We start from the raw sequence: 27,513 nt of genomic DNA, 5'->3' as shown, positions 1-27,513 counted from the left end.
CACTCTTCAGGATATTATCCAGGAGAACTTCCCCAACCTAGCAACGCAGGTCAACATTCAAATTCAGGAAATACAGAGAACACCACAAAGATACTCCTCAAGAAGAGCAACTCCAAGACACATAATTGTCAGATTCACCAAAGTTGAAATGAAGGAAAAAATGTTAAGGGCAGCCAGAGAGAAAGATCGGGTTACCCACAAAGGGAAGCCCATCAGACTAACAGCAGATCTCTCCGCGGAAACTTTACAAGCCAAAAGAGAGTGGGGACCAATATTCAACATTCTTAAAGAAAGGAATTTTCAACCCAGAATTTCATATCCAGCCAAACTAAGCTTCATTGGCAAAGGAGAAATAAAATCCTTTACAGACAAACAAATCCTGATCGATTTTGTCACCACCAGGCCTACCTTACAAGGACTCCTGAAGAAAGCACTAAACATGGAAAGGAACAACCAGTACCAGGCACTGCAAAAACATGCCAAATTGTAAAGACCATCAATGCTAGGAAGAAACTGCATCAACTAACAGGCAAAATAACCAGCTAACATCATAATGACAGGACCAAATTCACACATAACAATATTAACCTTAAATGTAAATGGGCTAAATGCCCCAATTAAAAGACACAGACTGGCAAACTGGATCAAGAGTCAAGACCCACCAGTGTGCTGTATTCAGGAGACCCATCTCACGTGTAGAGACACACATAGGCTCAAAATACAGGGATGGAGAAAGATCTCCCAAGCAAATGGAAAACAAAAAAAAAGCAGGGGTTGCAATCCTGGTCTCTGAAAAAACAGACTTTAAACCAACAAAGATCAGAAAAGACAAAGAAGGCCATTATATAATGGTTAAGGGATCAATTCAACAAGCAGAGCTAACTATCCTAAATAGATATGCATGCAATACAGGAGCACCCAGATTCATAAAGCAAGTCCTTAGAGACCTACAGAGACTTGGACTCCCATACAATAATAATGGGAGATTTTAACACTCCACTGTCAACATTAGACAGATCAATGAGGCAGAAAGTTAACAAGGATATCCAGGAATTGAACTCAGCTCTGCACCAAGTAGACCTAATAGACATCTACAGAACTCTCCACCTCAAATCAACCAAATATACATTCTTCTCAGCACCACATCGCACTTATTCCAAAACTGACCACATAGTTGGAAGTAAAGTACTCCTCACCAAATGTAAAAGAACGGAAAGTATAACAAACTGTCTCTCAGACCACAGTGCAATCAAACTAGAAATCAGGATTAAGAAACTCACTAAAAACTGCTCAACTACATGGAAACTGAACAACCTGCTTCTGAACGACTACTGGGTACATAATGAAATGAAGGCAGAAATAAAGATGTTCTTTGAAACCAATGAGAACAAAGACACAACATACCAGAATCTCAGGGACACATTTAAAGCAGTATGTAGAGGGAAATTTATAGCACTAAATGCCCACAAGAGAAAGCAGGAAAGATCTAAAATTGACACCCTAACATCACAATTAAAAGAGTTAGAGAAGCAAGAGCAAACACATTCAAAAGCTAGCAAAAGACAAGAAATAACTAAGCTCAGAGCTGATTTTTTTTAATGGGCTTTATTGATGTTATTGCAGAGAACATGATTTTTTTTTTTAATGGCCACAGAGTATTCCATGATGTTTATGTGCCATATTTTGGGGTTTGTTTGTTTTGTTTTTTACTAAATCTTTTATTTTATTTAAAAAAAAATCCCTTAGCCTCTGGGCTATACCATAATGATTTTAAATAGCAAGGGAACAGCTCTGAAGCACTGGAACGACAATACAAGTAATCAAGAAGATTCTAAATAATCTATTGTCACAACAATAGAACTGTAGCTAATTTACTTTCTTCAGATTATGGCATTGATAGAAAAACATAAAAATCACTTTAAGATACAACAGGTGTCCTTTATTGTATTTTCTCGAACAAGAGTTTTAACATACCTTAGAGAAAAATATTCTACTTTCTTACAGAAGTGTTATAAAATACACAGAAAACAACCTAACGGACTACTTAAAAACACAGTACTGCACCAAGAACCTTGAACTGGGCATCAGATAACCTTGGTTCTAGTCCTAATTACTAATTAGATCTATGCTATTAAGAAAACTGCAACCTGGCACAAGTATACATATGTAACAAACCTGCATGTTATGCACATGTACCCTACAACTTAAAGTATAATAATAATAAATAAATTAAAAAATAAATTAAAAAAAAAAAGAAAACTGCAACCGCGGGAGAGCTCAATTTTCTCATTTGTAAAATGAGAGAATTTTACTAGATGAATTAAAATGCTTTCCATCTATAAAATTTGCTTCTGGAAAAGACCATCTATCCAACATAATAGATTTTTTTTTTTTTTTAAGATGGAGTCCCACTCTGTCACCCAGACTACAGTACAATGGCACAATCTCGGCTCACTGCAACCTCCACCTCCCGGGTTCAAGCAATTCTCCCAACTCAGCCTCCCAAGTAGCTGGAATTACAGGCACCCGCCATCATGCTCGGCAAATTTTTGTATTTTTGTAGAGACAGGGTTTCACCACACTGGCCAGGCTAGTCTTGAACTCCTGACCTCAGGTAATCCGCCCACCTCAGCCTCCCAAAGTGCTGGGATTACAGGCATGAGCCCCAGTGCCCAGTCCCAACATAATAGATTTAAGAGTAGCTGCAGATCCACTCCTGGAAATAATAACCTTTTCCTCTGCAATATATTGATGCCCACATCCCTCAGCGTTTTATTCACACTATCTTCGGACCAAAGGAGAAGTCGGGATCACTTAAAGATTCCCAACCCCAAACTGTATTTCTGAAATGTTATTGCCTTCCTCTTCTTATCCAGGTTACCTGATACAATTGTTATATAACTCATCAGGTCATTGAGATAAAATTTTAGAGCTAAAAGCAGTTTAAAATGAGAGACTGAACTAAAAAGTATCACTACAGATTAAAAGGAAAAAACTGAGGCTCAGGGTCACAGTTATCATGAGACCCAGAACTAAAAGTTACAGAAAGCATGATCCAGTGCTTTTTCAACACTCCATTCTATTAATAACACTATGTTCCATAACTTGAAAATATTGTGATTTAATTTCATGTTACCCGAGGTTTCAAAGTTATTTTATTTCATCAACTAAGTGAAAATCAAGCTATTATCGCTTAATGGAAGATATGTCATAACAAATCTACTTTACCTATCACACCACTGTTAATATTATCATCCTGTTTATAGCAGAAAACTCAACAGTCCTCACAGACATCTGGTCCCAGGGTAAGGAAAGACTTTTCCTTTTGAAAAGCATATAAAACAATAACAAAGATTATAGCATTACACAAATGAATACTGCTTTTAACAGTAATTTTTCTTGAAAAACTTATGAATAAAAGGAGATGTTTTAACTGTCCAGCTGACTTTTTTAGTATATAAATTATCCTTTTATTTTCTATGTATTTATTCAACTGATTTTAAAAATTGGATCACAACGAAGCCATGCTACTCAAAACTAAGGAAATGTGAACCACACCCATGTTTCCTTAGAAGAAGACATTAAATACACATACAGAAAAAATTCTGCTCATAGGCAATTTTCTTACAAAATAGAGACAGAATACATAAGTGATATATACTAAAAGCATCTATGGAAATACTCCCAGCTACTTCTTAGAGGGCAAAATACTATGAATACCATTATCATAACATTAAAAACCATGAAAATCTCACTTCTGAAATCAATGTCAACGGTGTCCCTTTCAGAAATTCTGCTTTAAAGTAACAAAGTTTGGAGCCTTCTTTCAAATTTAACTTATCTGTGTTGTATCTATGTATCTAATGTTTGTTTGCATGGTAAACAAAAACACATTAAAGGCTCAGAGCTTATAGCTTACCAACTTTTTCCTTCCCTACAAACCACCATCACAATCCAAAATTTTTACCCCAAAGGAAGAGAGGGGAACAACGGACAAAAATGGAAAAAGTAAGCAAGGCACTGTGGTGTGCACCTGCAGTCCCAGCTACTCAAGATGCTAAGGTCAGGAGTACGAGGCTGTAGTGTACTATGTTCACACCTGTGAATAGCCACTGCACCCTAGCCTGGACAACATACTGAGGCCCCATCTCAAATAAATACTTTTTTTAAAATTTTCTAAATGGGAAAGGCAGCAAATTGTGTCACACACAAAGATTGGTTTTCCCACAAAGTTTTTTTTTTTTTTTTTTTTTTTTGAGACGGAGTCTCACTCTGTAGTCCAGCTCAGGCTGGAGTGCAGTGGTGCTATCTCAGCTCACTGCAACCTCCACCTCCCGGGTCCTGGTCCAAGCAATTCTCCTGCCTCAGTCTCCCGAGTAACTGGGATTACAGGTGCATGCCACCATGCCCAGCTAATATTTATATTTTTAGTAGAGACGGGGTTGCACCATGTTGGTCAGCCTGGTCTTGAAATCCTGACCTCATGATCCATCCGCCTCGGCCTCCCAAAGTGCTGGGATGACAGGCGTGAGCCACCGTGTCTGGCCCAAAAACTGTTCTTAAATGGATTGCAACAAACGGAAATAATCTGGGAGTTGTAGGCTTTAATACAATTTCCACAGACCTGTCCATATATGGATTTTTATTCTCTGTACTATATTATTTGACCCTCTCATTTGTTTCATTACATCAATTTATTTTCAAATATGAGAACTGCTACTGTTTTACACCATCCAATTCTCCATGATAATGTAACCGTTAAAAATATTTTTCAGGGCCAGGCGTGGTGGCTCACACCTGTAATCCCAACACTTTGGGAGGCTGAGGTGATCAGTGCTCTTGAGCTCAGGGGTTCAGCCCCCAGCCTGAGTAACATGGTGAAACTCCACTTCTACCAAAAAATACAAAAAGTAGCCGGGTGTAGTGGAACACACTACTTAGGAGGCTGAGGTGGGAGGATCACTTGAGCCCAGGAGGTTGAGGCTGCAGTGAGCTGAGATTGTGCCAATGCACTCCAGCCTAGGCAACAGAGCAAAACTATTTCAAAATAAAAATGGGAAATAATGATAAACATTTTTTTTTTTTTTAACATAGAGTCTCACTCTGTCACCCAGCCTGGAGTGCAGTGGCACAATCTCGGCTCACTGCAACCTCCGCCTTCAGAGTTCAAGTGATTCTCCTGCCTCAGCCTCCTGAGCAGCTGGGATTACAGACATATGCCACCATGCCTGGCTAATTTATGTATTTTTTTAGAGATGGGGCTTCACCATGTTGGCCAGGCTAGTCTCGAACTCCTGACCTCAAGTAATCTGCCCGCCTCAGCCTCCCAAAGTGCTGGCATTATAGGTGTGAGCCACCACACCCGGCCGGAAACGATAAACTTCACATAGAAAAATCTACTGGAAACTACCCAAGTGATTAAAATTACCATCATCAGTACTGGGACCAACCAGTGTCATGCATCTCCTGTTACAGAGGCACTGAAAACAACATACCATCACTTCTGTGTTACTTCTGCCAAAAATGCATACCCTTCATCTAATCATAAGGAAGCATCACACAAACCCAAATAGAGATACATTCTAAAAAATAATTGTTCTATACTCTTCAAAAATGTCACGATCAGGACAGAAAAAGAGAGGCCACAGAACTGCTCCAAATTAAAAGGACATTATTAGCATAATGGAAATTCGAGTACAGATTTTTGCCCACTTCACTCCTGCTTTGAATACCAAGAATCTTCATAAATCTCCATCCCTTCCTATTTCCTACTTTGCAGGCTAGAATTATCTTCTTGAGTTTAATATTCACCATTCACCATTTTTATCATTTCGCTGTATGCCGTTCTTTTTAAGCTTTGATCATACTAACTCTATAGACTTTATTTTTTTTTTTTTTTTTTTGGTAGTCTCACTCTGTCGCCAGGCTGGAGTGCAGTGGTAGCGATCTCGTCGCTGCAAACTCTGCTCCCGAGTTCCCGCCATTCTGCCTCCCAGCCTCCCAAGTAGCTGGGACTACAGAGGCGCCACCACACGCCAGCCTGGGTGCACAGCCAGTACTTGTAGAGGCGGGGGTTTCATTATGTTAGCCAGGATGGTCTGATCTCCTGACCTCGTGATCGCCCGTCTCGGCCTCCCAAAGTGCTGGGATTACAGGCGAGCCACGCCCGGCAACTCTATAGACTTTAAAAGTATCATTGATTTTTCTACTTATAATGAGGAAAATGAAACAGCAAAGCCTTTCCGGCCGGGTCGCGGCCGGTTCAAGCCTGTAAACCCGCCTTTGGGAGGCCGGGGAAGCGAGGGCAGATCCCGCGAGGTCAGGGTTCTGGAGACCCCAGCCTGGCCAACATGGAGTGAAACCCAGTCTCTACTAAAAATACTACAAAATTAGCTGGAAGTGTGGTGGCATGTAGCCTGTAATGCCAGCTACTCGGGGAGAGCTGAGAACCGAAAAGAATCACTTAAACCCAGAAGGCAGAGGTTGCAGTGAGCCGGGAGTGAGGCATTGCACGTTAGCCTGGGTGACAGGGCGAGACTCCGTCTCAAAAATTTTCTCAAACCTGACCCCAACTAGCATCCTTCTTTCCAATCTACCTCCCATATTCTCTCCAATCATACTTAATACTTCATTTTTCTCAAAGCACCCAAAGGCTCTTCTGCCATATCTCTAGACATACCCTGTTCCACCACCTAGAATATTTCCCCCTCCTCACCACATTTCCCCCAACCATCCCCAATGACCCAAGTCAAAATTGCTGTCTCTCTTGGGAAAATACTTGCCATCAACTCCCTAAGGTGATTTTTTGCTATTTTTCCACATCTCTTGGTTTATAACTCTGTAACTGTACTTAACCATATAGTCTATTTCAACCATTTACTCCTCCACTTAGCTCAGTATTCATTATCTACAAATACTATTATCTAGAATAGTGGTTCTCAAACCCATACCACCCACAGGGAACATCTGGCAATTTCTGGAAATATTTTTGTTTGTCACAACTCAGGGTAGGGGTGTTACTGGTATCTAGTGGGTAGAGGTCAGGGTAAAATGCATTCACAGGACAGCCTCTAACAAAAAATTTTCTGGACAAAATATCTACAGTGCCAAGGTTGAGACAATCTATTCTAAAATAATACTTAGCTCATGTTAAGTCTTAAAGGTGTTTATCGGCCAGGCACAGTGGCTCATGCCTGTAATCCCAGCACTGTGGGAGGCCGAGGCGGGCGGATCACCTGAGGTTAGGAGTTTGAGACCATCCTGACCAACATGGGGAAAATTCGTCTCTACCAAAACTACAAAAAAATTAGCCGGGCACGATGGCATGCACCTGTAATCCTGGCTACTCAGGAGGCTGAGGCAGGAGAATCACCTGAACCCGGGAGGCAGAGAACTGGGAGGCAGAGGTGCAGTGAGCCAAGATCATGCCACTGCACTCCAGCCTGGGTAACAGAGCAAGAATTCACCTCAAAAAAAAAAAAAATGTTTATCAAAATAGAAAAATAAGGCCAGGTACAGTGGCTCACTCTTGTAATACTAGTACTTTGGGAGGCCAAAGCAAAAGGATTACTTGAGGCCAGGAGTTTGAGACCAGCCTGGATAACAAAGCGAGATCCCATCTCTCAAAAAAAAATAGCTTTTTTTTGAGATGGAGTCTCGTTCTGTCTCTCACTGCAACCTCCACCTCCTGGGTTCAAGCGATTCTCCCACCTCAGCCTCCCAAGTAGCTGGGACTTCAGGCACGTGCCACCATGCCCAGCTAGTTTTCTTTGTATTTTTAGTAGAGACAGAGTTTCACCATTTTGGCCAGGATGGTCTCCATCTCTTGATTTTGTGATCCATCCACTTCGGCCTCCCAAAGTGCTGGGATTACTGAGATAACTCCCAAAGGCATGAGTCACCACGCCCGGCCAAAAACAAACTTTTTTAATGGTTAAAACACTAAATTTTGTGGTATGTGTACTTTACCACAAAAAAAAAAAAAATTTGTTTTGAGAGATGGGGTCTGGTTCTGTCTCCCAGGCTACAGTACAGTGGTATAATCACAGCTCACCGCAGCCTCAAACTCCTGTGCTCAAATGACCCTCCCTCCTCAGCCTTCCAAGTATTTAGGACTACAGATGTGCACCACCACACCTGGCTAATTTTTTTTTTTTTTTTTTTGAGACAGAGTCTCACTATGTTGTCCAGGCTGGAGAGACATTTTCCTGTGGCAAATTTCAGCTAAAAAAAAAAAAAAAACCGAACTGAGATATTCAGCAAGCTACGTTAGATGCACTACAGTATAGTCAGCCTTTCATATGCTTAACAAGTAACAGGTCCAGTCACTTTAATACAAAACATTCACCCTTAATTCTCTGCTTTTAGCTAGATGTTCAGAATACAAAATGAAAATTCATAATCGGGGTGTTTGGTTTTGAACTTTGGGGATATCTGAGGAAGGTGAAAATGGAAAAAGCAAGAAAAATGAGAGGTGGGAAAATTCTCCCCAACTCTGTAGAAATTAACCAGGCCTAACTTCAAATCTCTAAATAAAATGGCAGAGAATGAGCTGATTAATAATTTTAGTATGAAAAGCAAAACCGGCCAGGCATGGTGGCTCACACTTGTAATCCCAGCACTTTCAAAGGCCAAGGCGGGCGGATCACGAGGTCAGGATATTGAGACCATCCTGACCAACACGGTGAAACCCCGTCTCTACTAAAAATACAAAAATTAGAGGCGGAGGCTGCAGTGAGCCAAGATCGCGCCTCTGCACACCAGACTGGGCGACAGAGCAAGACTCTGACTCAGGGCGACAGAGCAAGAACAATGCAAAATCATTCTAAAACACAGTAAAAGCAAAAGCATTATGCACCTCCTGATAAAATGTGCTGTGAAGGACAAAACATCACTTCATAGAATTCCTACCAAAATATATAATCACGGGGAAACATCAGACAAATTCAAATCAACTGACCTGTGTTCTTTTAAAAATGGAGAAGAGGCCAGGGGCGGTGGCTCACATCTGTAATCCCATCATTTTGGGAGGCTGAGGCGGGCAGATCACCTGAAGTCCGGAGTTCAAGACCAGCCTGACCAATATGGTGAAATCCCATCTCTACTAAAAGTAGAAAATTAGCAGCATGTGGTGGGGCATGTCTGTAGTCCCAGCTCCTGAGGCAGGAGAATTGCCTGAACCCAGGAGGTGGAGGTTGCAGTGAGCCAAGACTATGCCATTGCACTCCAGCCTGGGCAACAAGAGCGAAACTGTCTCAAAAAAAAAAAAAAAAAAAAAAAAGGAGAAAAAAATGGCAAGGTGAGGTGTTCCAGATGACAATGAAATACAATGAGTGTTCTAGAATTAGATGGTAGATCAGAAAACAAGAACTTTTTGTCTTTCATCATGAAGGATGTCATGAAGCAATTGGTAAAATGTGAATAAAGTCTGTAGATTAAAAATGGTATTGTATCAGCCAGGCGCGGTGGCTCACGCCTGTAATCCCAGCACTGTGGGAGGCCGAGGCAGGCAGATCATGAGGTCAGGAGATTGAGACCATCCTGGCTAACACGGTGAAAACCCGTCTCAACTGAAAATACAAAAAATTAGCCGGGCGTGGGAGCGGGCGCCTGTAGTCCCAGCTACTCGGGAGGCTGAGGCAGGAAAATGGTGTGAACCCAGGAGGCGGAGCTTGCAGTGAGCCGAGATCGTGCCATTGCACTCCAGCCTGGATGACAGTGTGAGACTCTGTCTCAAAAAAAAAAAAAATCGGTATTGTATCAATGCTAATCTCTCTTTTATTTTAAGAGATGGGGGTCTCACTCTGTCATTCACACTAGACTGCAGTGGCATGATCATAGTCCACGGCAGCCTGAAACTTCTGGGCTCAAGTGATCCTCCTGCCTCTAGCTTCCTGTATAGCTGGGACTCCACGCATGCTCCACACCGGGCTAATTTAGTGTGGTTTTTTTTGTTTGTTTTGGTTCCTTTTTTTTGTAGAGACAGGGTCTCACTATGTTGGAAAGACTGGTCTGGCCTCAAACAATCCTCCTGCCTCAGCCTCCCAAAGTGCCGGGATAACAGGTGTGGGAGGCCACACCCAGCCTTAATGCTAATTTCTAATTTTGCTGACTATACTGGGATCATTTAAGAGAATATTCCTAGTTTCGAGAAATACATATTAAAGTATTTAGGAGTAAAGGGACATCATGTCTGCAATTTACTCTGAAACAATTCAGAAAAATAATAATAGAGGATGATAAAGTAAACATGGGAAAATATTACCACTTGCTGCAGCTGGATGAAGCACATCTGAGAATCTCTGTGCTATTTTTACAAATTTTCTACAAGTCTGAAATTATGTTTTTTAACCTTTTATACAGTAAAAAAACGAAGGGATGATAATTCTTTATCTCCCTAAAGATAGATCGGATTCATCTCCTGAGGTTACAGTTACAAAAAAACAATCATGTGGCCAGGTGTGGTGGCTCATGCCTGTAATCCCAGCACTTTGGGAGGCCAAAGAGGGCAGATAGCTTGAGTACAGGAGTTCGATACCAGTCTGAGCAACATGGTAAAAACTCATCTCCACAAAAAATACGAAAATTAACTGGGCATGGTGGCATGCGCCTGTAGTCCCAGATATTCGGGAGGCTAAGGTGGGAGTATCACCTGCACCCAGGGAGGTGGAAGCTGCAGTGAGCCACGACCACACCAATGCACTCCAGCCTGAGTGACAGAGTAACAGCCTGTCTCAGAAAAAAACAAACATTAAAAACAACAATTTTTTTTTTTTTTTTTGAAATGGAGTCTCGTTCTGTCGCCCGGGCCAGAGTGCAGTGGTGAGATCTCGGCTCACTCCAACCTCTGCCTCCCGAGTTCAAGCAATTCTGCCTCAGCCTCCTGAGTAGGTGGGATTACAGGCATGCGCCACCACACCCGGCTAATTTTTGTATTTTTAGTAGAGACGAGGTTTCACCATGTTGGCCAGGCTGGTCTTGAATTCCTGACCTCAGGTGATCCACCTGCCTCGGCCTCCCAAAGTGCTGGGATTACAGGCGTGAAGCACCACGCCAAGCCAAAAACAATAATTCAATAAAATATTATACCCTATCAATGAGACACGGCTGAGAAAGCTGTTTTAAGTGAAATGTCTTTGACTTGTGGATGAATCTTAAAATATTCTTTTTAGTAACAGCAAAACTTTTTATGGGGCAAGGGCTAGGTTATTAGCCAAAATGTATATTAATAGATTTTTTAAAATACAATGTAAGCTTCATGGAGACAGGTCCCTTATCTGTCTTGTTCATCAACGCACTACTTATTACAGTTCCTGACTTATGGTAATAGCAATCAGTAATAACTAACATTTGAGTAATAATAAAGACATGAGTGCTTTATGCCCATTTAACCCACTCAATATTCACATCACCCCAGAAATGTTTGGTGAATGAATTAGTACTTTTTGCAGGATGATAATTACAGTCAGTTCCTCAATAATGTAACATATGGGTTCCTAAAAACCACCAAACTATGTAAAATTGTACAATTAACACCATAGAACTCATAGGAAAAATGAGGTTAGAAGCACAACGCTCAAAAACTTCATCAGTGACACTTTTTTTAAAACAAAGAAACCAAAGAAAAATGGTAGCACAGTTAGACACATGTTAAGTAATTAATAAATGCTCAAATATAACAACAAATATGGCACTTTACTTTGAAAAAGACCTGAAGTTTGCTTGTGAAGTGGGCATCAAAAGGGTTGCAGTTCATGAATTATTGTGAAGTGGTAGAAGGAAGGTTATCTGAAATCGGATTGAAAATTGTAACAACAGATGTAGATGGTTGTGGTTTATAATCCAACTGGTAAAATGAGATAGCTGGTAGATGTCTGAAGTGTGTGCATCTATATGCATGTATTTTTATGCAGCTCTTTTTAGAAGGGAGTAGTATCCTGCATTCATCTAGCAAAATAATCAGCAAACTCTTTCAATACAGGCTCAGATAGTAAACATTTTAGGCTTCATGGGCTATTAGGTCTCTGCTGCAGCTATTCAACTCTGCAACTACAGTGCAAAAGCAGCCACAGACAATGTAAATAAATGGACACAGGTGTATTCCAATAGAACTTTATTTACATGGCTCATACTTATAATCCCTGCACTTTGGGAGGCAAAGGCAGGCAGATCACCTGAGGTCAGGAGTTCAAGACCAGCCAGGCCAACGTAGTGAAATCCTGTCTCTACTAAAAAAAAAAAAAAAAAAATACAAAAATGAGCCAGGCATGGTGGCAAATGCCTGAAATTCCAGCTACTCACGAGGCTGAGGCACGAGAATCGCTTGAACCCGAGAGGCGGAGGTTGCAGTGAGCAGTCATCATGCCACCGCACTCCAGCCTGGGCGACAGAGCAAGACTCCGTCTCGACAAAACAAAACAAAGATCAAAAACAAAAAAGAACTTTATTTACAAAAAACAGTCCACTAGTTGGTAGGCCACAGTTTGCTGATCCCTGATCTTGCAGATAAAATCCCCCATAAGCAAATGCAAATTTTGTCATATGCTTCTAATTGTTCCCTGAAATATCAACGCTGTTAGAAAAAAATCCACATTTTCAAAACAAGCATTATAGCAAAACTAAATCTGGAATGCTATCAAGTATACCAAAAACTAACTAATAAAATTCAAATAAGCAAAATAACAAATCTAGTATTACTCAGAAATAATTTATTTTAGATTTTATAAGTCAAATGTTACCCACACAAAAGTCAACTGAGCACTTCAAATGAGCAAAATGAAGACAACTAAGGATGCATTTTGATCACAGTCATTCAAAATCTGTGCATTCTACACAATCTTATTTAAAAGTAGGTAATACTGGCCGGGTGCGGCGGCTCACGCCTGTAATCCCAGCACTTTGGGATGCTGAGGTGGGGGATCACGAGGTCTAAGAGTTTGAGACCAGCACAAGCCCAGTATGGTAGTACCAAATCTCTACTAAAAATACAAAACTAGCGAGGGCATGGTGGCTCCCACACCTATAGTCCCAGCTACTCGGGAGCTGAGGCAGAAGAATCGCTTGAACCCAGAGTAGGAGGTTGCAGGGAGCCAAGATGGTGCCACTGCACTCCAGCCGGGTGACAGAGGCGAAGACTCTGTCTCAAAAAAAAAAAAAGTAGGTAATACTTTTGACAATTCTGAACTAAAAGTATCAGGCCCATTCACAAAGGCACATGTACCTTTTACAAGATCATCAAGTCACAAAAGCTACCATACAAAATGCACAATAGTAGCTGAGCATAGTGGCACACATGCCTGTGGTCCCACCTACTCAGGAGGCTCAGGTGGGAGGATCACTTGAGCCCAGGAGTTCAAGGATGCAGTGAGCTATGAGCTGCCCGATCACCCCACTGCACTCCAGGCTGGGCGACAGAGGAAGTCCCTGTCTCTTAAAAAAAGTACAATCAGCAAGGCACGGTGGCTCACGCCTGTAATCCCAGCACTTTGGGAGGCTGAGGCAGACGGATCATGAGGTCAGGAGATCCAAGACCATCCTGGCCAGCAGTGAAACCCATCTCTACTAAAAATACAAAATTAGCTAGGCGTGGTGGCTGCATGCAGTCTTCTGAAGATGAGGCAGGAGAAAGCAGCTTGAATCCGGGAAGTGGAGGTTGTGGTGAGCGAGATCGGCGCCGCACACACTCAACCTGGGCTGACAGAGCAAGACTGCGTCTCAAAAAAAAAAGCCACAATGGTTGGAGCAGTATTTGCACAGAAATTAAGTTTAAAATTCTACGTTGACCTTCTTCCAAAAAGAAAATGCTAATATACACAACATTCCTTTGCTCAAGCTGCTATTCCTCACATCTGGAATTCTCCCAGTCTCCTTTGTCAAAACTGTACCTATACTCCAAGGATTAGATTCAAATACTATCTCTGTTTTTTTTTTTTTTTTTTGAGACAGAGTCTCACTCTGTTGCCCAGACTAAGTGCAGTGGCTCACTGCAAGTTCCGCCTCCTGGGTTCATGAAGTTCTCCTGCCTCAACCTCCCGAGCAGCTGGGACTACAGGGGCCCGCCACCACACCCGGCTATTTTTTTTTTTTTTTTTTTTTTTGTATTTTTAGTAGGCGGGGTTTCACCATGTTAGCCAGGATGATCTCAATCTCCTGACCTTGTGATCCACCCGCCTCAGCCTCCCAAAGTGCTGGGATTACAGGTGTGAGCCACCGCACCCAGCAGTTAATTTTTAAGAGTGTAAAGAGGTGCTGTGACTAAATGGTTTGAGAACTGCTTGTATAAAGGAATGAATACTGAACTGTGAGCCAAGCCTTGGTTTTTTAGTCATAGCTCTGTTGCTTAACTGACTGTATGACTGTGGACAAATCGTTTATCCGTTCCAGGCTGCTGCTTTGTCATTTGCAGAATGAACAAGACTAGATGGTCTGTAGCATTAATATTTTGAGGGACAAGGTCTCACTGTCACCCAGGCTGTAGTACAGTGACGCTGAACATGGCTCACTGTAGCCCTGACCTCCTGGCTCAAGCAATCCTCCTGCTTCAGCCTCCCATGTAGCTGGGACCACAGGTGTGTCACCATGCCTGCTAATTTTTTTTATTTTTTTGTAGAGACAGTGGTCTCACTTTGTTGCCCAGTCTGGTCTTGAACTCCTGGACTTAAGCGATCCTCCTGCCTTGGCCTCCCAAAGTGCTGGAATTATAGGTGTAAACCACCGTACCCTGCTTAAAGTTATTTTTTAAAATATTCTGCTTATAGGCCGGGCACAGTGGCTCACGCCTGTAATCTCAACACATTGGGAGGCCGAGGCTGGTGGATCACGAGGTCAGGAGTTCAAGACCAATCTGGCCAAGAAGGTGAAACCCCATCTCTACTAAAAACACACACACAAAAAAAAAAAATTAGCCAGGTGTGGTGGCCAGCACCTGTAATCCCAGCTACTAGGGAGGCGGAGGCAGAGAACTGCTTGAACCCAGGAGGCAGACGTTGCAGTGAGCTGAGATCGTGCGACTGCAGCCTGGGCGACAGGGTGAGAGTCTGTCTCAAAATAAAAAAAAACAACAAACAAACAAACAAAAAATTCTGCTTATATGAATATTTATCATTTTCTTATCTGCTTTTTGTAGGTTAGGGAGAAGGGTAGTGGTGAGATAAAGTTTCTTTATTCAATGTATTTATATCTTTTTGCCTTAAAACTTACATGGTTAGGTTACAGGTGCTTTGTTGCTGATACTTTCAGAGTATCATGTATACCTGGTTGTACAAACATTTATTGGAAAGGAAAAAACATTTTTGTTGAAAGTTTGGTAATTATTGTGGCTTAGGATATGTTCTATTTTGAAAGACTGCTATATCCAGTATATTTCTGCCCTTTTATGACTAAAGATGTATGTCTAAAAAGTGCTATGTTAGTTCTATCCGGTTGTTCTTTTTGCCCTGGGAAAAGTCTTTGAATTTTGCACTGTGGCTGCTATTTTCAGATCCTGTCTCTGAAACTTTGTCTCCCAGTTTTGGTTTGAAGTAGCCATTTCCAGTATCTGTAGTCCAGCACTCTTGTTAACTGTCCCATACAATATTTGTTAAGAAATTATTGTTCTGGCAGTAGTATTCACATGTATATATCCTGCACTCCATATTTTGGGGGAATGCTTTATTAGTTGATCAAATACTTAAGTATCAATTGGGGGCCAGGCATGGCACTGTGCTAGGGATATGCCAAAGGTAATAAAATTCCTGTCACCTTAAGGCATTCTTAGTCAAGTGAGGGAGACTGCTAAGTAAATGAGCAATTAGAAAGCAGTGCTAATATGGAAATATACTGATTGCACTAGGGATCAGAAATGAAAGAAAGCCTAATTTGGGGGATGTTTAGGAAGGTTTTGCAAAGGAGATGTTATCTGTATTGAGTCTTGAATGAGTTAGCAGTTAAGGGTTGGCTGTGAGAGGTGAGTCCAGACAGACCCATTAGTATGGTTAAAGATTAGTCTCATTTTCCATATATCAGAGGAAATAAGACGTGTACACAATTAGTTTTGGCACAAGATATAAAGTGATAAATGCTGCATGACGTAAAAAGTAAAAGCTGCTGTGTGAGTTCAAAGTAGAAAGACATTTCTGGTGGGAACCAAGGAAAGCTTTATAGAGAGATAGCATTTGAGCAGGGCACTGTGGCTCACACCTGTAATCCCAGCACTTTGGGAGGCCAAGGTGGGCGGATCACAAAGATCACGAAGTCAGGAGATCGAGACCATCCTGGTTAACACGGTGAAACTCCATCTCTACTAAAAAATACAAAAAATTAGCTGGGCATGGTGGCGGGCGCCTGTAGTCCCAGTTACTTGGGAGGCTGAGGCAGGAGAATGGCATGAACCTGGGAAGCAGAGCTTGCAATGAGCCGAGATCGTGCCACTGCACTTCAGCCTGGGCAACACAGCAAAACTCCCTCTCAAAAAAAAAAAAGAACCATTGTTACAAACATGTTACCTCCTTCAGAATACCTTTAGACTTTATCAATATCCATTATTGATAAATATTGATATTTACTCCCTTTTACTCCCATTTGAGCTTACTCCTATTTTATAGATAGAAGTTAAACATCTTGCATGTCAGCTTCCAAGCAGATCATAAGACAAGCATTAGGATAAAATTAGAGAGACTGCTTAGACATTCCTTCCACTGCCCTGTTATATTCAACATTTCTAAAGGAAGATCTATGCATCAATTTTCACTGGCTTCAACTATTTAAATAGTTTATGATATCCAAAAAAACATTCACTGTCTGGGGGAAAGCACTTCACGTAAATTCAAGAATTGCCTGTATCCTATCACCCAACCCATAAGTTTATTCAGACCCCAAAAGTGAAAAAGACACATACAGTTATTTATGAAACAATTATTTCACACACCTACATCAATATTTAAAAGAAATATTATTTTAAGTACTACATTTATCTTATCTCTAGAAATACAATATATAACTGACAGCTCATGGTCAACTACGCCAAGGGTTGCCAATAATAAAACCGAGCCTGATAAAAATTAAGGTCACAAATGTCTTTCTTTCCACCCCAACCCATTACATAACCAAGCAATTGATATTTAAATGCTTTTTTAAAACTCTTCATAAAATTTGCATCTCCTCCCCCTCCAAGGGCCTGGTTTCATGCTTTTCACATAGTGGAAATGCAAGTATTTCACAGATAACATTTTTCAACAATTAGGTTACAATGTAACTGCTCGTTAACTACCACCTTAACAGATACTTTCTAAGACATTCAAAATCTCTCAATTTAGATAACTTCTGCCTTTTTATATTTAAGACCAATAACAATATAGCTGTCAGCTTTTCAAGTAATCAATTGCCATAAGGATTAGAATGACAAATTTCACCAAATCTCCTAATACTGAAATCTTTATATGCAAATAAATTAAGGCCAAGTGCAGTCGTTCACACCTGTAATCCCAGCACTTTGGGAGGCGGAGGCGGGCAGATCACCTGAGGTCAGGAGTTTGAGACCAGCCTGGCCAACATGGTGAAATCCCGTCTCTACTAAAAATACAAAAATTGGCCAGGCGTGGTGTGGTGGCATGTGCCTGTAATCCCAGCTATTTGGGAGGCTGAGGCAGGAGAATCACTTGAACCCAGGAGGTAGAGGTTGCAGTGAGCCAAGATGGTGCCACTGCACTCCAGCCTGGGCAACAGAGTGAGACTCCATCTCAAAAAAAAAAAAGAAAGAAAGAAAATAAATTAAAGTTCATCAGTCATGAGGCCTCCATTCCAGGCCCTAGCTCCGGGATGACAATTCTAGACACATCCTGAGCCAGAAGGGAATCTGCTGCCTTGAAGGGAAGGACCCAGTCCTAGCAGCATACATCACCTGATAACTGAAGAGCCCTTGGGCCCTGAATGACCAGCAGAGAGCTGGGCACGGTGGCTCACACCTGTAATCCCAGCACTTTGGGAGGCCAAGACAGGTGGATCACTTGAGTCCAGGAGTTCAAGACCAGTCTGGCCAACATGGTGAAACTCCCTCTCTACTAAAAATACAAAAATTAGCTGGGCGTGGTGGCATACACCTGTTAATCCCAGTTACTTGGGAGGCTGAGGCATGAGAATCACTTGAATCTGGGAGGCAGAGGCTGCAGTAAACCAAGATCATGCCACTTCACTATAGCCGAGGCAACAAAGTGAGACTCTGTCTCAAAAAAATAAATTAAAAAATTAAAAAATAATCAGCAGTGATACCCAGGTACCCAAGTATTAATGGGCTTGGTGATTATAAAAGACCTTATCTTTTATAATGCCAGAATCAAGCCAATCTTATTTCAAACAATACAAACAACCAAAAACATCCTTTAAAAATAACAAAACCTTTAAAGACTGAGCCACTGATTAGTCAGTGTACGTTTTAGACAGGTCATTGGTTTATTTTCCTTCCTCTTGTCTTTTGGCCATTTTTCCACCACAGAATCCTAGAATATTACTTTTTTTTATAAACACAAGTAAAAATTAGAACTAGTCTTTGTTCCTGCTTTTTAAGTGCTTGACAAAAGATTTGATAAAGAGAAAATCTGGAACTACTGTGTAAAATAATATTAACAATAATGCTCATATTATTTCTGCCTCACATTAGAAAAGACTCAAGAGGGATTTGGTACTGTGGGTTCAACTCAAGCATTACCTGTCAGATTCTCCTTTAACCATGATTATGTCAGATTCTCCTTTAACCATGATTATGCTTTAGGAGATCGATGACACTTTAGCCTGAGACAGTTCTGAACACCTACTTGGAGCTCTTTCGCAGTAAATCATCAGGGAGTGTCATACTTTTTAATTAATTCCCTACATTCACATATGCAGTTCTTTACTAGAGGTTTTTCATGTAGCTTAAGACTCTCCTAGCATTAAATGTTTCAGTTATCTCACTACGTAGTATATCTCGGCATAAAAGATGTAACATTATAAACAGTTACAAAATCATAGACCTGCAACAAATGAGAGTAGGTAATATGAACTTCTTTCATTGTAACACTTGGGCTAAATTTAAATGGTTATAATCAGGTTAGACCTGGCAGCTGCAGGGGGCATTAATGCCTTGTGGTTAAGAACATAAGCTGTGAAGTCAAGATGGGGTTCAATTCCAGCTCCACCAATTACAAGCTGTATAACTTTGGTCAAGTTCTTGATCTCTCTCTGTCTCAGTTTCCTCCTCATCGGTAAAATGGGCAAAACCAAGTACTTACCCCATAGGTTTGAGAACTAATCAAGATTATAAAAAACGACAATAAGCACTCAACTTAGTTATGATTATTACTCTTACCATCAAGATTTACAAAAATTCAAGACTAGTAAGAAAAACTGACCCTCGTGTAAAATTATTCTATTCAGAAATTCTATATATGTAATTTGTTCATTGTAAAGAAACTGAGAAGATCCGACTTCAAACTATAGTTTCAAATGTAGACTTTGTGAAACTTAGTAAAATCCAGAGGTCATAATTTAACTGTAAGGTACACCATCCATGCATATGAACATGAGTGCCTGGTAATTATAGGCCAACAAGTTACACCGGGTACCACTTACATGCCTAATACCCCACACATAAAGATTTGTTGTAATTGAGCCAACTGACAAATTCAGAAACCTAGGCCACAATCGTGTATACAACTAGAGATCTGTAATCTAAGAACTGAAGCATATCTTTCCCCAAGGTAAAGAAAATATAATCTATCTACTGCTTGTTCCTGCAGAAAAACAGACATACGTATCACAGGCTCATTGCCCACTTCTACATTCTAGCTAAAGTGCTCTAAAAACATATGCCAATCTAAGAGTTACTCAAAGGCACATTTCGCCAACTTGAAATGCAACTCTGACCCATGCTCCTTGTAATTTTATTTTGCCACTGGACGCCAAGGATACATCTCCGAGTAAAAAAAAAAATTACTTAATTCACATCGTGGGATGAAAATTCAAATGTCAAACTGAAACGCCAGCCAGCCACCTGGGCAAAAGTGTATACATTTCATATTGACTACCCAAATTTTGAGACCCGTCAAGAGGCAAATCAGAAGCACACAGAAAAACAGCTTCAACCTAATAAACGTGCTTGATTGGTTAAGAGGAGGCCTGGCAGTTTCCCTTGCAATAAATCTTACTTCGCATCAGCCCACATTAACCTGCCCTTCATCCTTCATGGAATAAATAAGTAAATAAAGATAGGGCCTAATTACTCCTCGAAATCTGCCCAAAAAGAGGGGAAACATTTGAGGTCCCATTAAGGTTGGACTTCACAAAAAGTAGTACACTAGGGTCCTCTGGAAGCAAAACCCTGTGTTAAGTCTCCCCTCGCCTAGAAATAAACCCAAGGATAATACCCTTCAGGATACGGAGTAGAAAAGATACCTAAATACCTGGAACGGCACCACATCCCAATCAAAAAAAGGTTTGTCTCCTGAGGCTGCAGGAAAAAAATCCCGCAGGGCCCGGGTGCTTCCCGTCTCCAGCAACCTAAACGCCTCTAAGTCGTCCTGGGATCTCACATCCTCGCGCCCGCCCACCCCTCCCCCTCTTCTCACCCTCCCCCCGCTTCTTCCCCACGCAGTTTCTAGGCCCAAAGATTAGGAAAAATGACCGGGATACCAAAGACCGCCTCCGACTTCAAGGTCTCAATACCACAGGCATCAAAGAATAAACCAGAGGGCCACCAAGCGTCACCTATTTAGGAGATTGCAAGAAGCGCCCATACCCTAGGCCGCGCCCCACCTCCCCCACCCACGTCCCCTACCCCACCCCCACCCCGTCAGACCTTGCGCCGATACCCCAAACCCTTCTCACCTAAAGAGAAAACGATGCCTCTTTCGGCTAAGCAACACACAGGCCTAACCCACCAAGCGAACGCCTTCCCAAACACCCGACTCAGGCGGTGCCTGGGCCCAGACCGCTGGGGCCCATGAGACGGGATTGCGTTTTACCTCATGGGCTCAGCGGTCATGTTTTCGCTTGAACGCCTTGTCGGCTTCTGCGATTGCTGGGCGCCGATCTGCGCTCCCCCGCGCCCGGTTACGATAGAAATGCACTGGAGTCTTAGTCGTCACTGTAGCTGCTGCTGGAACCTCCCCACAGCTCAAAGGCCGCTACCACTGCCACCGCCGCAGGAGCCACGGAAACAAAGCGACACCGCTGCCGCCGCCATTTTGTTGGGCCGAGGCTCAGGCAGGAGAATTGGCGCGTCCTCCCTCTTTCTCTTTTCGTCATCCATTGGCTACCTCCTCGAAAGCACAGAGTTTTATTGGCTACGGAAATTCACCTTCTTTGGGGGCCTGTTGCTAAGGCGGTCGACGTCATTTGATCCCCTCCACCTTTTCGCAGGGGGTCCAATTTAGTCCCAATTGACCTGAAAGTGCTAGTGACATATTTTGACTTTATTTTGAAAATGCTCTCTTGGTCCAATCTCTTTTTTCTTAGACATATTAACGAAGCAATAACAGCAACTTACATTTATTGAGAGTTTACTATATGCTTGGCACTACACTAATCCTTTATCCAGGTTATCTCATTTAATCTTTACACTCTCTGAGGTAGACAAACCTACATTTTCCAGATGAGGAAACCGAGACACAAAGTCCCATAGTAGTGGAGCCGAGATTCACCAGACACTCTTAACCACTAATCTATATGGTCATCCTATGTAAGTATTTTCTTTCCTCTATGCTAGGCTATCATCAAGTTCTTTTCTTTCCTAGATGTTTTATACATAATATTTGGCACACCAACATGCTCGCAAATGTATATGTGTATAAGGTACTTATATATATATATGTATATGTGTGCAGATGACATAAGACCAACTTGAACGCCGCATAAAATTCTTTCCATATTGAATAAACTAAAGTGTCTCTTAGAATACACACACACACACGAGCCATTTCCCCAATTTGATGTAATGTTTAGCTCACAAACCAATCAATTTAGATCTGCTTCCTCCTCATTACAGAGGAAGCTTGGCTGGATGATCTCTAAATGCCTTTCCAGCTTTTATGATCTATAATTTGATTTTACATTGGTAATCTCTGCTAATCACAAACAAGTTTTCTAAAATCTAATCGCTTTGAAATTTATTTCCAAACTTATTCTGCCATGCGTGCTTTAGTTCATTCTATTTATTTTTCTTGAAATATGCAAGAGCTCCTGTCGGGGTTAGGTGATAGGGTTGCTGCTTTCTACTGAGATAGCAAGAGGTGAGCCTTTTTTGAATGAAACACTTTGAAAATCTGATAGACTCAGGCAACTTTTTTTTTTCCTGAGACAGGGTCTAGCTCCGTCACCCAGGCTGGAGTGCAGTGGCGTGACGCAGTTCACTGCAGCCTGGACCTCCTAGGCTCGAGCAATCCTCCCACCTCGCCTCTCAAGTAGCTGGGACAGCAGGCTCGCGCCATCAAGCCCAGCTAATTATGTATTTATGTATTGGTATACATGAGGTCTCTTTGTTGCCCAGGCTGGTCTCAAACACCTGCGCTCAAGCCATCCTCCAACCTCGACCTCCCAAAGTGCTGGAATTACAGGGGTGAGCCACCGCGCCTGGCCTCAGGCAACTTTTTAATCAACAGACACCTGTACACATTGCAATTATATCTTTCAAATTGAGTTCAATTGGCAATTGTAGAAACCAGACCTCTGTACCTGCTATACTGATTTTGTCTTGTACACATTAAATATCACTTCAACATACAATTTACAGGAGCCATTTTTTCTCTTCATGGTAAATGCAGTGAATTTGAATGATGTACTCCATCACAAGGCAGCACAGAAATATGCTTGCTGTCCAACTGACTTCATTATGAGAAAAATAGTAAATAGTCAACATGTTACCAGGTTCTTGGCGTTTTGAACAAAGAATTGGACAAAATGCACAAAGCAAGGAAAGAATGAAGCAACAAAAGCAGAGATACGTTGAAAATGAAAGTACACTCCACAAGAGTGCAGGAGCTGCCAGAACGCAGGGGCTCAAGACCCCCATCACAGAATTTTCCGGGATTTAAATACCCTCTAGAGGTTTCCCATTGGTTACTTGGTGTACACCCTATGTAAATGAAGTAGTGGCCCGCACTCGGAGGCTAAAGTGAAGTTACAAGGGTCACACCCTATGCAAGCATCTAATTGGTTGTGGAAAGCAACCAATCAGAAGCTAAAGTGAAGTTACAAAGTTACACTCCTCTACAAACATCTGCGTTCTGCAACCAATCAGAGATACTTTCAGTTTTCCATCTGCCAAGCAGAAAAGGAAGAAGATTTGCAAAGGAAGTAGTCTTTTTGTTACTTAGGTGTGGCAAGTTGGGGTTTTCCTTTTGATTTAGTTCTAGGAAGTCAACTTTAATCAGCCTTAGGTTCCCTTCCTCCACACCCTATTCTCCTGCCTCATATTATTTTTAAATGAATTGAAATTATTAAGGTAGAAACTAGCTGTTGCTGACGAGGCTTCTTAACACTAAACAGCTTTAAATGACAGATCTCACAAAAGAAACATTTTAATAATAAAACTATAATTACGATTTTTTTTTTTTTTTTTTGAGATGGAGTCTCGCTCTTGTCACCCAGGTTGCAGGCTGGAGTGCAGTGGCACGATCTCGGCTCACTGCAACCTCTACCTCCCAGGTTCAAGTGATTTTCCTGCCTCAGCCTCCCGAGTAGCTGGGATTACAGGCACCCGCCACCACGCCTGACTAATTTTCTTATTTTTAGTAGAGACGGGGTTTCACCATGTTGGCCAAGCTGGTCTTGAACTCCTGACCTCAGGTAATCCACCTGCCTCGGCGTCCTTTTGGACGCCGGGTTTACAGTCATGAGCCACCATGCCCGGCAATCACAAATTTTTTTAATTTTAATTTTGTTTTGAGACAGGGCCTCACTTGGTCTCCCAAGCTGGAGCGTAATGTTGTGATCATGGATCACTGCAGCCTTGACCTCCTAGGCTCAAGCAATCCTCCCACCTCAGCCTCCCAAGTAGCTACAACTGCAGGCCTAAGCCACCACACCCCAGCTAATCTTACCTTTTTGTTCTTATTTTTTTAGAGAATAGGTCTTAAATGTTGCCCAGGCTCATGTCTCAAAGTCCAGAGCTCAAACTATCCTCCCACCATAACTTCCCAGTGCTTGAATTACAGGCGTGAGCCACCATGCCCAGCAATAATCACATTTTAAAAATGAACAACATTTGTGAATATTGTTGTGAATAACAACTTGTGAATATGTTGTGAATAAGAACTCACTATATTTGTGAAGCATAAGAGAATTCCTGAGCTGGACATGGTGGCTCATGCCTGTAATCCTGTAACTTTGGAAGGCCAAGAAGGGAGGATGGGTTAAACTCAGTAGTTCGAGACCAAACTGGGAAAAATAGTGAGGCCTCCTCTCTAAAAAAAAATTTTTTTTTTATTTTATTTTATTTTTTTTACTTAAAAAAAAAGAAAAAGGGGCCAGGCGCAGTGGCTCATGCCTGTAATCCCAGCACTTTGGGAGGCCGAGGCAGGTGGACCACCTGAGGTCAGGAGTTCGAGACCAGCCTGGCCAACATGGCAAAACCCCATCTCTACTAAAAATATAAAAAATTAGCCAGGCGTGGTGGTGGGCATCTGTAATGCCAGCTACTGAGGAGGCTGAGGCAGGAGAATTGGTTGAATCCAGGAGGCGGAGGTTGCAGTGAACCGAGATTGCACCACTGCCCTCCAGCCTGGGCAACAAGAGTGAAACTCCATCTCTCCAAATAAAAAAAAAAAAAGAAAGAAAGAGAGAAAGAAAAAGAATTCCTTTGTTAGTAAAGGATGGCCAACAAAGTTTTACTGATATACATATTGGTGTATCGCTTTCAGTTATGATTATCAATGGGTTCCCATCAACTATTTTAGAAGAAGTTTACTGGTACACATCTTCACATTTTTCTTCAAATTGCCACAGAAAGCAACCTAGACCTTTCTCTGACTCTTGACCATAAATGTGTAACTTGTGAATGTGCTTATTTGTTTTGGAAGAAATAAAAGATAAAGTACCTGAAAGAGAGCAAACCAGCTGAGAAAATAGTTACTCTCGTAATTTTTAATAAACAGCTTTGGCTGGGCTTGGTGGCTCAAGCCTGTAATTCCAGCACTTTGGGAGGCCAAGGTGAGTGGGTCACTTGAGCTCAGGAGTTCGAGATCAACCTGGCCAACATAGTAAAATCCTGTCTCTACCAAAAATACAAAAAAAAAAAAAAAATTAGCTGGGCGTGGTGGTGCGTGCCTGTAATCCCAGCTACTTGGGAGGCTGAGGAGGGAGAATTGCTTGAGCCTAGAAGGCAGAGGTTGCAGTGACTTGAGATTATGCCACTGCACTCCAGCCTGGGCAACGGATTGAGACTCCATCGCAAAATAAATAAATAAATAAGCAAACAAACAAACAGCTTCAAAACCCCTATTTTATGTAATAATCATAATTCTTGAGCAATATTTATGAAATTTTAAAATACATATATTATTTAACCCAGCCATTTAACTTCTAGCAATTTATCCAACAGATACACTTCACAGGGGCAAAATGAGATGTCTACAAGATTATTCACTGCAGCATCATATATAACATCAAAACACCGGATAGCTGGGCACAGTGGTGTGTGTCTGTAGTTCCAACTACTCAGGAGGCTGAGGTAGGAGGATTACTTAAGCCCAGAAGTTCAAGGCCAGCCTGAGCAACATAGTGAGACCCTACCTCGGGGGGGAAAAAAAAAAAAAAAAAAAAAAAAAAACAGGCCAGCCAAGGGGGCTCACGCCTATATTCCCAGCACTTTGGGAGGCAGAGGTGGGAGGATTGCTTGAGCCCAGGAGTTCAAGACCATCCTGGGTAACATAGTAAGACACTGTCTCTATCAAAATAAATAAATATATATATAAATTAGAAACAACCCAGATGCTCCTCAACAGAAGACTGGTTAAATAAATTATGTTACATCCACATAGGAAATACCATATAGCTCCACAAGTTTTTTTCAAAAATCGGTTGCATTTCTATGTACTAACAATGACCAATCCAAAAAGCAAATTAAGGCCGGGCATAGTGGCCCACACCTGTAATCCCAGCACTTTGGGAGGCCGAGGCAGGTGGATCACCTGAGGTCAGGGGTTCAAGACCAGCCTGGCCAACATGGTGAAACCCCGTCTCTACTAATAATACAAAAATTAGCCAGGCATGGTGCCATGTGCTTGCAGTCCCAGCTACTTGGGAGGCTGAAGCAGGAGAATCGCTTGAACCCGGGAGGCAGAGGTTACAGTGAGCCAAGATTGCACCACTGCACTCCAGCCTGAGCGACAGAGCAAGACCCTGTCAAAAAAAAGAAAATTAAGAAAACAAAACAATCCCATTTACTATAGTATCAAATAAGATAAAATGTTTAAAATAAACTTAACCAAGGAGGTAAAAGACTCACACACTAAAAACTCCAAAACATAGCTAAAAGAAATCAAAGAAGATACAAATAAATAGAAGGATAGCCCATGCTGATGAATTAGAGGACTTAATGTTGTAAAAATGTCCATACTATTCAAAGGAATCTACAGATTAAATGCAATCCCTGTCAAAATCCCAGTGGCATTCTTTGCAGAGAAAAGCTCATCCTAAAATTTACATGGGATCTCAAAGAATACTGAAACGCTAAAACAATCTTTAAAAAAAAAAAAAAAACCCAGCAAAGCTGGGGGCCACAAATTTGCTGATTAGTAAACAAGATGGTGTGGTATTGGCTTAAAAATGATATATAAACCAATGAAACAGAATAATAAACCCTTGCACATATGGCCAAATAATTTGATTCTTTCTTTCTTTCTTTCTCTCTTTCTTTCTTTCTTTCTTTCTTTCTTTCTTTCTCTCTCTCTCTCTCTCTCTTTCTCTCGTTCCCTTTCTTTCTTTCTTTCTTTCCCTTTCTTCCTTTCTTCCTTTCTTCCTTCCTTTCTTTCTTTCTTTCTTTCTTTCTTTCTTTCTTTCTTTCTTTCTTTCTTTCTTTCTTTCTTTCTTTTTCTTGAGACAAGGTCTCTCTCCCTGTCTGTCACCCAGGCTGGAGTGCAGTGGCACAATCACGGCTCACTGCAGCCTCCACCTCCTGGGCTCAAGTGATCCTCCCACCTCAGCCTCTCAAGTAGCTGGGACCACAGGTGTGTGCCACCTCGCCCGGCTAATTACTGTATTTTTTGTAGAGATGGGTTTTCACCGTGTTGCCGAGGCTGTTCTCGAACTCCTGAGCTCATGTGATCAACCCACCTCAGTCTCTCAAAGTGCTGGAATTACAGGCATGAGCCACTGCACCTGCCCAGTGGTCAAATGATTTTCGACAAGGATTCCAAAACTACACAATGAGAAAGGACGGTTTCTTCAATAAATGGTGTTAGAAATACTAGATATCCACATGTAAAAGAAAGAAGTTGGACCCTTATCTGACACCGCATACAAAAATTAACTCAAAGCAGATTAAAAAACTAAACATAAGACATAAAA

General features: G+C 41.6%; 1 protein-coding gene across 1 annotated transcript in view; it reads right to left on the bottom strand.

Annotated features, from left to right (window-relative positions):
• Positions 1 to 21,255, bottom strand: part of ATRX (ATRX chromatin remodeler) — a 281,996-nt gene extending 260,741 nt beyond the window's left edge. The window contains 1 exon segment of the mRNA XM_031660872.1: positions 20,973 to 21,255. Within this exon segment, the coding sequence (XP_031516732.1) occupies positions 20,973 to 20,992 (20 nt within the window). The 5' untranslated portion in view covers positions 20,993 to 21,255.
• Positions 21,256 to 27,513: the final 6,258 nt, after the last annotated feature.

Source organism: Papio anubis, chromosome X (assembly GCF_008728515.1).
Source record: "Papio anubis isolate 15944 chromosome X, Panubis1.0, whole genome shotgun sequence".
Taxonomy (NCBI): Eukaryota; Metazoa; Chordata; class Mammalia; order Primates; family Cercopithecidae; genus Papio; species Papio anubis.
This window is presented reverse-complemented; position numbering and strand designations above follow the sequence as displayed.